This window comes from Tachyglossus aculeatus, chromosome 6, assembly GCF_015852505.1.
Source record: "Tachyglossus aculeatus isolate mTacAcu1 chromosome 6, mTacAcu1.pri, whole genome shotgun sequence".
NCBI lineage: Eukaryota > Metazoa > Chordata > Mammalia > Monotremata > Tachyglossidae > Tachyglossus > Tachyglossus aculeatus.
Window position 1 is genome coordinate 11,560,139 of NC_052071.1, and position 13,698 is coordinate 11,573,836.

Genomic DNA, 13,698 nt, shown 5'->3' on the forward strand with positions numbered 1-13,698 from the left:
GAACAGTGCCTGGCACTTAGTAAGCGCTTAACAAATGCTGCTATGATTATAATTAAAATGGGGAGGAAGACTGTGAGCCCCACGTGGGACCCCCTGATGACTTTGTATCTACCCCAGTGCTTGGAACAGTGCTTGGCACTTGGTAGGCGCTTAACAAACGCCGCCCGGCTGCTGCTGCTGAGGGCGGGAGGGAGTGGGGTGGGCGGGCCCGGTGTGCAGGCCGTGTCCTGCCGGGGGCGGGCCCGGCCGCCCGGAGGAGGGGGCGCCTCTTCCTGGGTGGGGTCTGGGGCGTGGGGCCCGTTAGGAGGAAGCCGAGCAGACGGTCCGCCGCCACCTCCAGCCAGGGAGCCGGGTTCGGTCGTGCCGCCTAGTCCGCCTCCCTGCTCGCCCACTAAGTTGCCCGACCTCGTCGCCACCGCCGCCATGCCCAAAACAGTGAGTCCGCCCAGCCCCTCCCCTGCTCCCCTGGTCCCTCTCCCATTCCTGGGACAGGGGCTCCCCTGGACCGGGGTCTTCCCCCCTCCACCCTTTGGGCCGGGGTCCCCCCTCCTCGGGGTCTCCCTCCGCGTGGCTCTCCCCGCCAACCCCGCTTTCCTTCGAGGGTCTCCCCGTTCCCGCCCAGGCCCGCGGACACCGGACCCCCCACCCCCCCAAAAAAAATCCTCTCCACCTTCCGGGGAGGGGCCTCGCCCCCCACCCGGGAAAAGGCCCGGGGAGGGGGCTTTTGGGGAAGAGAAGTTGGCTCGGATGAATCGGGGGGGGCAGGGTTGGGCAAGGCCACGATTGCCTCCCACCGCGGCCTTTTCATTCCATCGTATTTATTGAGCGCTTACTGTGTGCGGAGCACTGTGCTAAGCGCTCGCTTGTCCCCTGCCCACCCCCACCCTATGGGCCGCAGCCCCATGTCGGCTGGAGCAGCGGGCCCGAGGCTGGTTTGGGTGTGGCACCCGGGGAGGGTGGCTTCCCACTTGGACAAGGGGCCTCCTGTTACTCCTCTCATTCATTGTCCCCTGCGAATCCAGGGTACAGCCCGCTCCATCGCCTGCCTCCAACTCACGGCGGAAAATCCCCAGGAATTCTCTCCTCCACCCACTCTCCACTGGAGAGCCCTGGGCTATTTCTGGAAAACGGACCCCCTCCCAAACACACACACACACACACACACACACACACACGCCAATCCCTGTCGCCCGGGTGAGAGCCGGTGCCAGGATGGGCCCCCCCGTAATCCAAGATGCTGGAACTCCGGGCCCGTCTTGCCACCCGCCACGGTCCCCAGCTTCCCGATTAAACCCGTGGGATGGCAGGCCGGAATTCAAGGGCCACCGTCCACGCTAGGGCCCCACGGTAACGATGCAGCTGGAAGGAAATCGCCCTTTTTCCAGGGTCCTTGGAAAAGTGAGAGTTGCTGGGAAAGGCACTTTGGATGAGTTAAAATCTCTGTGTTCTGAGTGGAAATCGCAAGGGTTGGGGTGGTGGGCCTCAAGAAGTGGGAGGAGGAGAGGCACGTACCAAGCCCTGTCGTCCGGTTGAGAGCCGGTGCCAGGTTGGGCACCCCCCAAATCCAAGATCCTGGGCTCTGCCCATGGAACTCCGGGCCCGTCTTGCCACCCGCCGCGGTCCCCGGCTTCCCGATTAGGCCCGTGGGATGGCAGGCCAGAATTCAAGGGCAACCGTCCACGCCGGGGCCCCGCGGTGACGACGCAGCTGGAAGGAAATCTCCCTTTTTCCACAGTCTTTGGAAAAGCGAGAGTTGCTGGGAAAGGCACTTTGGATGAGTTGAAATCTCTATGTTCTGAGTGAAATCTCGGGTTGGGGTGGTGGGCCTCAAGAAGTGGGAGGAGGAGAGGCACGTGCCAAGCCCTGTCGCCCAGTTGAGAGCCAGTGCCAGCTTGGGCCCCCCCCCAGTCCACGATCCCGGGCTCTGCCCACAGAACTCCGGGCCCGCCTTGCCACCCGCCACAGTCCCCGGCTTCCCGATTAGGCCAGTGGGATGGCAGGCCAGAATTCAAGGGCCACCGTCCACGCTAGGGCCCCACGGTGATGATGCAGCTGAAAGGAAATCTCCCTTTTTCCAGCGTCTTTGGAAAAGCGAGAGTTGCTGGGAAAGGCACTTTGGATGAGTTAAAATCTCTGTTCTGAGTTAAATCGCAGGGTTTGGGGTGGTGGGCCTCAAGAAGTGGGAGGAGGAGAGGCAGAAAGCTGCCTGGCTCTGTGTGTCAGGCTAAACTTTAACAGTGGCATCGAGAGCACCCTCCCTCAAACCATTCCTAGCATGACTCTGGCCCTGAAGAGGCCCTTAAGTGGCCCTCGGTTAATAAGAGGCAGTTTCAGCTCTGTGACCCTTGAGTCAGTCCTGCCCTGGTGTGATGCTAACTGTGAAGGGGAAGGAGAAATGGAGATATGTGAGTGTTTGTGTGTGAAGAGAGTTATGGAAGTACCTTCTGTTGCCATCTTGTACTTCCCAAGCACTTAGTACAGTGTTCTGCACACAGTAAGTGCTCAATAAATACGATTGAATGAATGAATACCTTCAAGGGGTAGAAAAAGAGTTGTTGGGGGAGATTAGGGGCAGCAGAAGATCCCAGATTTGAGTGTCCCCATCACCCTATATTCGTCCTGTGGGTGAACTCTTCTTTGACTACCTGCTGGGCGGAGGAGGAGTTGAGGGGTCAACTCCGAAGGGGTCCCGATGCCCCAGATGGACAGTGCCAGCAGGCAGGAGGCCTGCTTCCTGAGTCTCTTGGCCGGGGACTGGGTGGGAGGGAGGGAGGGAGTTTGAAAATTCCCTTCCTGTCTCCCGCTCTCCCAGGGAGTCCTCAAGCCCTGGAAAAATGCTGGCCGGGTGGGTCACTTCCCAAGCTGCCAATTGGCCAGGGGAGAGGACTGGTCTGATTGTGAGTGGCTGGTTGCCCTGTCTGTCCCCCTGCCCGGCTCTCCCGACTCATTTCACGCTTGGTAGAGCTGAAAACCCAGGCCCTGGGCTTTATTAGTCTTGAAAACTAAAGCAAAAACCGCTTCCATTAGCCCTCAACTTAGTGGGTTCAACTACCCACTCCTCCGTTACTTCCCCGCCCCCTGTCCCCTACCTTCGCAGCTAACCCCCATTTTAGAAAGTACATCCAAAGAGCAGCAGTATGGTGTAATGGTTAGAGTAAAGGCCCGGGGTTAGAAGGGCCTGGATTTGAATCCCGGCTCCACCACTTGGTTTTAGTGTGCTTGGGAAAGTCATTTACTTCTGGGCCTCCGTTACCTCATCTGTAAAATGGTGATTAAGTCTCTGAGCCCCAGGTGGGACATAGATTGAGTCCAACCCTATTGTCATTATCACTGTGCTTAGTACAGTGCCTGGCACATAGTAAGTGCTTAATAAGTACCATTTAAATAAAAAAGCAAGGCCTAAAGGAAAGAGCATGGAACCAAAGGACCTGGCCTCTGATCCCAGCTCTCCAGTTGGCTGCCCGTGTGATCTTGGGCAAACCTCAGCTTCTTCATCATTAAAATGGCAATTTAGTACCTGTTCTCTCTCCCACTTGGACAGTGTAGCTACCTCAGCACTTAGTACAATTCTTGATACAAAGTGATTTACATGCTATTATTTTTGGTAATAGTATTCATTCAGTCGTACTTATTGAGCGCTTACTGTGTGCAGAGCACTGTACTATGCGCTTGGGAAGTACAAATCGGCAACATATAGAGACGACCGTCTGACGGGCTTCCAGTCTAGAAGGGGGAGACAGACAACAAAACAAGTAGGTGACAAAAATCTCCTCTGCCCCTTGCCGAGACCTGCTCTTCGCTGACCCTGGCCACGCAAATTAAGACCCAACACCCCCTTCTCCCAGTTCTGCTTCCAGCAGGGGCTCTTGAGAGCTGAAAATTGGGGGTTCAGAATGGGGGTGTGGAATCGGAATCCTTCTCCCATCGGGATGCGTTAGCATGCATCTTAGTTCAACTTCCCAGGTCTGTGAGGAGGTGATAGCTTATGGAGAGCAGCTGGTCAAGGGCAGGATGCCTTAAGAACAGGGCTAGAGGGATTTAGGGCCGACCAAGTGAAGAGCGCCCTGATAGAGTTAAATGCTTTTGGTGCGAGTTCCCGTAACTCTCTGGCAAGCCAAGGCATTTTCACCTCCCTTAGCTCCTCTGCACAATGCCTAGGTGAGATAGGAGCAAGCATTTTTCCCTCCAGTCTAGGGCTTTTCCCCCAGGCTTTGCTGCTTTTTGTTAGACCGTAGACCGTAGATGTCTTGAAAGTAGGGATCGTGTGTACCACGTGTCCTCTGTGAAGTGCTTAGCATTAAGACTGCACACAGTGAGCACTCAAAATACCGTTGACTGATTTGAAGCAATCTCCAGGGGAGGTTCCCTGCTGGAGGGTTTTTCGGGATCTGCTCCTGCTTGTCTGTAGTAGCTTGAGTCCTGGGAGAAGTTTGGGCGGGAGGCAGGGCAGGGGAGGGGAACCTGACTTGCTGGACTCCTCGTGGGTACTTCCCTTTTCCAGCTGGGGCCTCGTTGTGCCTTAGCCCAGTCTTTGCCTCTGTTTGCCCAAAGCAGGCCTCCAATTCCTCCCCCAGCAGTGCCCTTAAGGATCGGGGGGTCCTCAGACAAAAATGTAGGGGATCAGTCCCCCCCAGCTGCTCTGACCGCCCGCCCGCCCCCAGCTTTGGCCTCATCTGTCTGGTCTGGGCCTCCCCTGCCCCTTCAGCAGGTTCTCTCTCCCTCTCCCCTCCTTTGCTCCGGGTCTCCTCCCAATCCTCTCTGCATCCATCTCTCCCTCCCTTCCTCCCTCTTCCCCAGAGCAGGAAGTCAACCGATCGAGGCTTCCAGTCGCAGACCCTGGCGATACTTGGGCTCTTTTGTGGGTTATGAGACGGAGCCAGGAGAAAAGTGCAGGTTTCACTGAGCCCAACTTCTCTCCCTGCTCGTCCCCCAAGGCCCTGCAGACTTGGAATGAGAACTGTCCTCCCCCAGGCCCTGGGTTCAGATTCCGCTCTCTGTCCCCGGGGACTTCTGGCCCAGCCCGCAGTCAGAGCCACTTGGCTTCCTCTGCCCATTCGGGCCCAGGGAAGAAGCTGCCGGGCTGGCACCAGAGTGCCACCTTCGCCAAGTCAAGACACCTGTGGCTAGCTTGGCCTGGCCCTGTGGGTGGTTTGCCTCGGCAGTCGGAGCCACCCACCCCGCAGGAACCGTGGGGGTCCATCATCCCTGGGGCCTTTTTGACCTGGACTGCCAGCCCAGCCTCTCCCATCCCAGATACCCGAGGAGGTCTGAGCGTTTCCTGTCGGAGCTGAAAAGACCCACAGTTTCCTGGCCCGTCCCCTCTGGGGCCCCACCGGCCCAAAATGGCTGGCCGCCCTCAGCCACCATGCTGGGTTTACTTCTGCCTGCCAGCCGCCCGACTGCAGGGCGGCACTCGCTACCCCAGCCGCCTGGTATCCGCCGGGGTGGATTCTTCTTTCTCGGGGCGTTTGTCTCATAAGATGGCCGCCTGCCGGAGTTCCCCTAGAAAGCACCCTCGCCTTCGGGAGGCTTCGGGGAGGCTGACTCAGTCCTTCCCTGGCCTGCCCCGCCCTCCCCATTTCTAGTTTTGAGTGCTGAGCGGGAGCCAGCCCTGGGTTCAGCTCTGACTCTCAGGGTGGTGGGGGAGGAAGCCAGCCCCTCCCGCTCCCCCCCCGGCTGAAACCGACTGGTCCCCTGTGGGTTCTGCATCCCCAGCTGGAGGGAGGATGTCCCTGATGTCCCTGGTATGGGGGGAGACTGGGGAACACCCCGAAGGGCATTAACTCTGGAATGGAGCGGCAGCAGAACACTTGCTGATAAAGATCCATCAGTATGGATCAGCTCCTGTGCGGAGGGAGGACAAGAGAGGAGGAAGATCGCAGCCTCATTAACTTGACCGAAGCTGCCCAAGGTCCAGTATAGCAGAGAAAGACCCGGAGGTCTTAGGTGACCACTAGCGTTGGGAGGGGCAGCCCGGCAGAACCATGGAACAGGGTACTGGGATGTAGCGAGAGGCCGGCCGGTACCCTTCTGCTCTGTGCCACTTGGCCCAGCTTGCCAAGAAAATGATGTGGAGAGTGGGGAGAGGGTACGGACAGCTGACGGCTTGAAGGAGATGGAGCTGGGTTTTTTTTTTAAATAGTATTAGTTACGCACTTACTGTGTGCCAGGCACTGTTCTAAGCGTTGGGTAATCAGATTGGACACGATTCATGTCCCCAGAGGGGCTCACAGTCTTTATCCCCATTTTACAGATGAGGGAACTGAGGTCCAGAGCTGTAAAGCGACTCACCCAAGGTCACCCAGCAGATAAGGGGCGGAGTCAGGATTGGAACCCAGATCCTTCAGACTTCCAGGCCTGTGCGCCGTCTTGTTGGCCATACTGCTTCTGGTTGGCTCTCTGTTGGGAGCCCACTGGTCTTCTCTGGTCACAGAGCGCACTTGTTCCGTCAGACGAGATCACAATCGATCGTATTTATTGAGCGCTTACTCTCTTCAGAGTTCTGTACTAAGCTCTTGGGAGAGGACAATACAACAGAATTAGCAGATATTATGTTCCCTGCCCATGATGAGCTTACAGTCTAGCGGGGGAGGCAGACATTAATATGAATAAATAATTTATAATATAGAATTTAAGGATATGTACGTAAGTGCTGTTGGGCTGGAGGTGGGGTGAATATTCATTCATTCATTTATTCAATCGTATTTATTGAGCCCTTACTGTGTGCAGAGCACTGTACTGAGCGCTTGGGAAGTACAAGTTGGCAACATATAGAGATCAAGTGTCCAGAGGTCACAGGCCGACATACATAGACGAGGACACCCCAGCAAGACTCGAGGGTGGACACGAGGTAACCCTGTTTAGGGGTAAGCACGCTACTGAGCATTCCATGTGGTAGACATTCTGTGCGTCCTCAGAGAACTTGGTGGGAGAGAGCAGATGGTGGCTGGGTCTGAAGAATAATAATAATAATGATAATAATAATGATGATGATGGCATTTAGCCCACTGTTGGGTAGGGACCGTCTCTATATGTTGCCAACTTGTACTTCCCAAGGGCCTAGTACAGTGCTCTGCACACAGTAAGCACTCAAATACAATTGAAGGAAGAAGAAAGACATTTGTTAAGTGCTTACTCTGTGCGAAGCACTGTTCTAAGCACTGAGGGGGATACAAGGTGATCAGGTTGTCCCATGTGGGGCTCACAGTCTTAATCCCCATTTTCCAGATGAGGTAACTGAGGCTCAGAGAAGTGAAGTGACTTGCCCAGAGTCACACAGCTGACAAGTGGCGGAGTCGGGAGTAGAACCCGTGACCTCTGACTCCCAAGCCCGGGCTCTTTCCATCAAGCCACGCTGCATTCACATGGCAGGGTTGGGCTGTTGGGGGCAAGGGGGCCTTCCTGCTCCTCCCCCCACCCCAGCTCTTGTCCCCTCCTCTTGGGGGGTTGGGGAAAAACAAGAGCCTTGGGGCAAGGGACTCCGGGTTGCCCAAGCGCGACATTGGGCAATTTCCCAAAATGCCGTGTTGAGTGACAGGCACCAGAGTTGCTGTTTCTTTGAAATCCCTTCCCACTCTATGGGCGGGCTGTGGTGTGTGAGAGGTCCTGCTTCAGTACAAAGCCCCATTGTGTGTGTGTGTGTGTGTGTGTGTGTGTGTGTGTGTGTGTGTGTGTGTGTGTGTGTCACTGGCCACCCTGGTCCTGGAGGGCCTGTGGAGGTCTACATCTCCCCAGTAAGCAGCCCGGACACCCCTCTGTGTTGGGCCACGCCCGCCCAGTTGGGAGAGCTGAGAGAGACCCCGTTTGATGTGTTTGGTGCCCCGTAGAGGGTGACACCCCTCCCTCTTCCCCCTCTCGCCCCCCAATATCTGTGGGCTCCTTCCGACACCCCCCCCACTGGAAGACTTTTGTGGTTGGGCAGCGTTGAGCGAATTCTAGGCCGCTTGAGTGGAGCAGAACTGGCCCCAGCCCCGCTGCGTCTTCATGCCCTGGCTCCGCTTCTGCGGCCGGGGGGACTGGCGTCCGAGAGAGTGGCCAGGAGGACGGGCGGGCGGGCCGGGTGTCTGCCTCATGGCTCCCTGCCAGCTGCCAGAGGAAACTGATGACAAAAGGCTTCCTCCCGGCGACGTCAGCTCCTGGATGTCTTTCCTGGTCCTGCCCTCCTACAGTCGGCCTTGGGACCGCCTCTCCTCACCACCCTCCTTCACCTCCATGCCCCCACTTCCTCCCCCTCACTGACCCCGGTCCCTCCACCGGTAGCCCCTACTGTCAATCAATCAATCGTATTGAGCGCTTACTGTGTGCAGAGCACTGTACTAAGCACTTGGGAAGTACAAGTTGGCAACATATAGAGACGGTCCCTACCCAACAGTGGGCTCACAGTCTAGAAGGGGGAGACAGAGAACAAAACCAAACATCTTAACAAAATAAAATAAATAGAAATGGAGAGAGAGAAACAGAGAGGGGGCAGAGAGACAGAGAAAGAGAGGAAGAAATAGAGAAATAGAGAGAGAAACAGAGAGGGTCAGAGAAACAGAGACAGAGAAAGAGAGGAAGAAATAGAGAGAAACAGAGGGGGCAGAGAAACAGACAGAGAGAGAGACAAACAGGCGGAGACAGCTGCCCTCTGTCCCCTCCATGCTCCCCTAGATGAGCAGTATTTTGAAGTAAGAGGTTGGGGAAAGGAGACTAGAAAGAAATCCCCCCACCCTTGCACCGGATCTGCCACTCCCCCCAGCCCCGAATCAGAGTCCCCCAGTTGTGCAGTGGCAGCCTCCGTCTGGCACCGTCCCTTGATGCCTCGCTGACCCTCTGATCATCTCCTCGGCCACCCTGACCTGGGGCCGATTGGCTGCCAGCCAGCAGCTGGGCGGGTCGAGTCGGGCTCGGGGAAGAGGGGGCCGCAGAGGAAGCGGGGTCCCTTCCTGGGGGGTGGCTGGTGGGATCACTTCACTCACGCTAGCAGGGCCAGGAAACACCCATCGCTGGCTCGGTGCCAGCCCCAACCCCAAGTCGAGCTCTTGCTGGTGGCTTCTGGGGCTGGGGGTGCTCACCAAAGCGGGAGCAGCTGCCCCAGGGTCTGAGCTAGGCCGTGGGCGGGAAAGGGCGAGGCCGCAGGGACCCCTCCCAACCTCTTCCTTGAGCACTGCGACCCCTGAGTTTTTTGGGTTTTTTAAAATGGTATTTGTTGAACACTTATGTGCCAGGCACTGTACTGCGCGCTGGGGTGGCTACAAACTTATCCGGTTGGACATGTGGCCGTGAGTGGCAAGCTCACGGGCTTGGGAGTCAGAGGATGTGGGTTCTAATCCCTGCTCTGCCTCGTGACTTCTGTGTGACCTTGGGCGAGTCACTTCATTTCTCTGCGTCTGTTACCTCATCTCTAAAATGGGGACTGCGAGCCCCACGTGGGACCACTGGATTACCTTGTATGTACCCCGGCACTTGGAACAGTGCCTGGCACATGGTAAGCGCTTAATGAATGCCTTGATTACTATAATTATTATTCCTGCCCCACATGGGGCTCACATTCCTAATCCCCGTTTTTCAGATGAGGCATAGAGAAGTAACGTGACTTGTCCAAGGTCACACGGCAGACAAGAGGCAGAGCTGGGATTAGAACCCAGGTCCTCCTGACTCTCAAGCCCACGCCCTATCTGGTAGGCTATGCTGTTTGGGGTTCGGGTGTTCCCCGGACTGAACCCCGTCCCCTTGGTTGGGGTGGAGGGGGTGTAGCTGGGTCATCCTTATTTCTGCCGCAAACTTGCCACCCCCTCCTGCCGTGTCCCAGCAAGCTCCGAGCCGAGTAGGCCTTTGTCCAGTGGCTGCTAGCCCGGGCGGAGTCTGAGCCTCACCTTCCTCTCCCCTCCCCTTCCCCGAAGCAGCCTGGCGTAGTGGATAGAGCACGGGCCTGGGAGTTGGAGGGTCCTGGGTTCTAATCCCGGCTCTGCCACTTAGGCAAGTCGCTTCACTTTTCTGTGCCTCGGTTACTTCATTTGTAAAATGGGGAATGAGACTGTGAGCTCGACGCAGGACAGGGACTGTCCAACCCAATCTACTTGTATCCGCTCCGGCACCTGGCACATAGTAAGCGTCTAGCAAATACCGTAATTATTATTATTTCTTCTCCTCCAGCCAGCCTGGCTGCCCAGGGGCCCACGGCCATGGAGCCTTCCCTAGGTGTTCCCAGGGGGCTTTGTGAACCGAGCGGTGGGGAACAGGTATAGACGCCTGTCCTCAGGCCTCTTGTTCCATTACATCTCCTTGTACTCTCCCAAGCGCTTAGTACAGTGCTCTGCACAGTGAACGCTCAATAAATACGATTGACTGACGGACTGACTGATTTCCTCTGTGGGTGGCCGTCCCACCCCACCGCAGCCGCCAGAGCTTGGTTTCCCTGTGCCCGCTCTGGTTCCCAGCCTGCCCTGATGCGCAGGGGAAGGGGCAGCTTGGGGCACCCCCTCTTCTCCCCCACACCCCTCTCCCCCAACCGCCCCAGGCCGTCTGCCTCCTGAGGGGCCACAGGGTCACAGTCAACTCGTGACCCAACTTCCTCGGGGGTGCCCCACTCTTCCCGCCCTGCGACCTCTCCCAGGGCCTTCTGCGGGTCTCCCCGAGTCTGTTGCCCCTCCATCCTCGGCGCCCGGGGCGACCCGCCATTCTGGGTGAGGACTTGTAGGATTGCCAGGGTCCCTGCCACTGAGGTTTCCACCCAGTAGTTCGGCTCTCGCTCAGCCGAGGGGCTGGACTTCCTTGATCTGTCATAATCCCTCCGTGAGTAACCAACCCCCACTTCCCGCTGAGCTGGCTGCTGGCCTTCTGCCTCCCCCTTCCACCCAGGCTTTTCCCGTGAATGAATCTTCAGTCCGCTTCCCCTCTCCTCGCCTCCTCCTCCTCCTCCTCCTCCTCCTCCTCCTCCTCCCCGCCGCCTGCAGCAGCCAGCCTGTGGCTCCATCTTGGGCCGCAACCCGGGCTTTCCGGCGAATGAATCTTCGCGCTCCCCTCTCCTCCCCTCCCTCTTCGGTGGCGAGGTTGGCATTGGCCACGGGCCACTGGCTCCGTCTTGCCCACTGCCCTGATGTCCCAAAGTTGCCTCTCCGCTCAATTTCGGTTTCCCTCAGTGCGGGCGGGGTTGGGTGTCGGAGCATTGGGCGCGGCCTCCAGCGCTGCGTGGGGACGTTTTGGGGGGCTCCTGGCCTTGGTGGCCACCGCCGACAACGTCGTGACCGCGTATTTCCACCTGAGTTGGGGGACGGTTGGAGCCGGGGTGCTGGGGCCCTGATGGGCAGTTCTAGGGGGACTGGTCCGGGGGTCCCCTGGTCCCTTCCCACCTCAGTCGACCCAGAAAGAGTAGGGGTGGGTCGGCCCGTGGCGGTAGGGGAGGGAAGGGCCTATGGTTAGCTTCCTCCTCTTTTTTATTTTTTTAAGATACTTAAGATACCAGGCACTGTACTAAGCGCTTGTCCCTGTCCCTCATGGTTCTCATGGTCTTAATCCCCATTTCACAGATGAGGCACAGGAAAGTGACTTGCCCCGGGTCATACAGCGGACAAGTGGCAGATCCGGGATTGAATTTGGAGGGCGGGTGGGCAGTGAAGTGGAGCACGAGGCTACAAAACAACTCTGGGCCTGGTGGGGACATGTATACCGAACCACTGTCACAGGGAAGCTGGCCCTCAAGGGTATTTACTTGTTGTGTGCAGGGACTGTACTAAGCGCTTGGGAGAGGAAAATTTGATAGAGTTGGGAGGCAATCAGTCAGTCGTATTTATTGAGCGCTCACCGTGTAAAGTGCCCTGTACTAAGTGCTTGTGAAAGTACAACCCAACAATAAAACAGACACATCCTCTGACTGTAACGGTCTTACAGTCTAGAGGGGAAGCTGATCAGGTTGGACACAATCCCTGTCCCATATGGAGCTCAGTTTTCATCCCCATTTTACAGATGAGGGAACTGAGGCACAGAGAAGTGACTTGCCCAACGTTACGCAGCAGATGGGTGGCAGAGCTGGGATTAGAACCCAGATCCTGGTGGCTGCCAGGCCTGCGCTGTAGCCAGTAGGCCACACTTCCTCAGGGAGACAGACACTGAATCTACGGATAGGGGAAGCGGCAGAGTATAAGGATATGGGGCTGGGTTTCAGAGTGGTTAAGGTGTACAGTTTGGCTCAGTGGAAAGAGGTCGTGGGTTCAAATTCCGACTCTGCCTATTGTCAGCTGTGTGACTTTGGGCAAGTCACTTAACGTCTCTGTGCCCCAGCTACCTCATCTGTAAAATGGGGATTAAGACTGTGAACCCCCTATGGGACAACCTCATCACCTTGTAACCTCCCCAGCACTTAGAACAGTGTTCTGCACATAGTAAGCGCTTAATAAATTCCATTATTATTATTCTTGTTATTATTACAGGCCCAAGTGCATAGATGAAGGGAGGTAGAACGGGATGGGTAGATGAGAGGCTAGTCAGAGAAGGCTCCTCGGAGGAGATGTGATTGGGGTCTGTGGGTAAGAGAGGGAAGGGAGTTCCTCGCCAGAGGGAGGACGTGTGGCCACCTGGCCCCCTCTCAAGTCAGGGCAATGAGTCAAATGCGTGTGAACCTCCCTCAGCCAGCTCAGGGGCCAGGATCCCCCGGGAAACCTGAGGCGGGAAAGTGTCGTCAGCACCGGAAGCCGGAAAACTGGCTCCCTGGGACAGAACGGTCCCTGCTCTGCTTGGACGCCTGCCTCATGTCACTGAAACCTGGTGCATCCTCTAAGCAGCGTGGCTCAGTGGAAAGAGCACGGGCTTGGGAGTCAGAGGTTGTGGGTTCTAATCCCGGCTCCGCCACTTACCAGCTATGTGATTTTGGGCAAGTCACCTCACTTCTCTGGGCCTCAGTTACCTCATCGGAAAAGGGGGATTTTTCATTCATTCAATCATATTTATTGAGCGCTTACTGTGTGCAGAGCACTGTACTAAGCGCTTGGTAAGTCCAAGTTGGCAACATATAGAGATGGTGCCTACCCAACAGCGGGCTCACAGTCTAGAATGAAGACTGTGAGCCCCAAATGGGACAACCTGATTCCCTTGTATCAACCCCAGCGCTTAGAACAGTGCTCTGCACATAGTAAGTGCTTAACAAATGCCATCATTATTATTGTTGTTGTTATTTTTACTGGAATCTGGAGTGGGAGGCAGAGGTGGATAATATGGGCTTTCAGGCTGGAAAGAGAGGGATAGAGGAGGTGGAATGGTGCAAAAGCTGCATTGTGGAGCGATAAGGAAGTTGACTCCTCTCCCTTTCCCAGTGAGTGTGGGGGAGCGAGAGCAGATGTGTCCCCCTCTAGAGAGAGCAGCAGGGGAGACCGGGTCATCAACCCCAGTGCTCAGTACAGTGCTTTGCACATAGTAAGTGCTTAAATACCATCATTATTATTATTTTTATTATTAGTATTATTATGTTGAGGATATGTTGTTAAACAGGCAGACTCCAGGCAGGGTCTTGTTCCTGATACTTATGGAGCGCCTACTGAGTGTGGGCTACCATACTGAGTAGCTGGGAAAGTCCAACGGAGTAAGACCCCCCCCCCACACACACACACACATACACACATCATCCCTCCTTCCCTCCCAGAGCTCCCTGTGCCCTGCCCGTTCTTTGCTTTTGGGGAAAATTCCATGCCCGCGTTGGGTGAGTGTTCCCACGTGACTCAGAGGGCA

General features: G+C 56.4%; 1 protein-coding gene across 1 annotated transcript in view; it reads left to right on the forward strand.

Annotated features, from left to right (window-relative positions):
• Nucleotides 1-306: 306 nt before the first annotated feature.
• Nucleotides 307-13,698, forward strand: part of MSN (moesin) — a 41,498-nt gene continuing 28,106 nt past the window's right edge. The window contains exon 1 of the mRNA XM_038748345.1: nucleotides 307-435. Within this exon, the coding sequence (XP_038604273.1) occupies nucleotides 424-435 (12 nt within the window). The 5' untranslated portion in view covers nucleotides 307-423. The remainder of the gene's footprint in view (nucleotides 436-13,698) is intronic.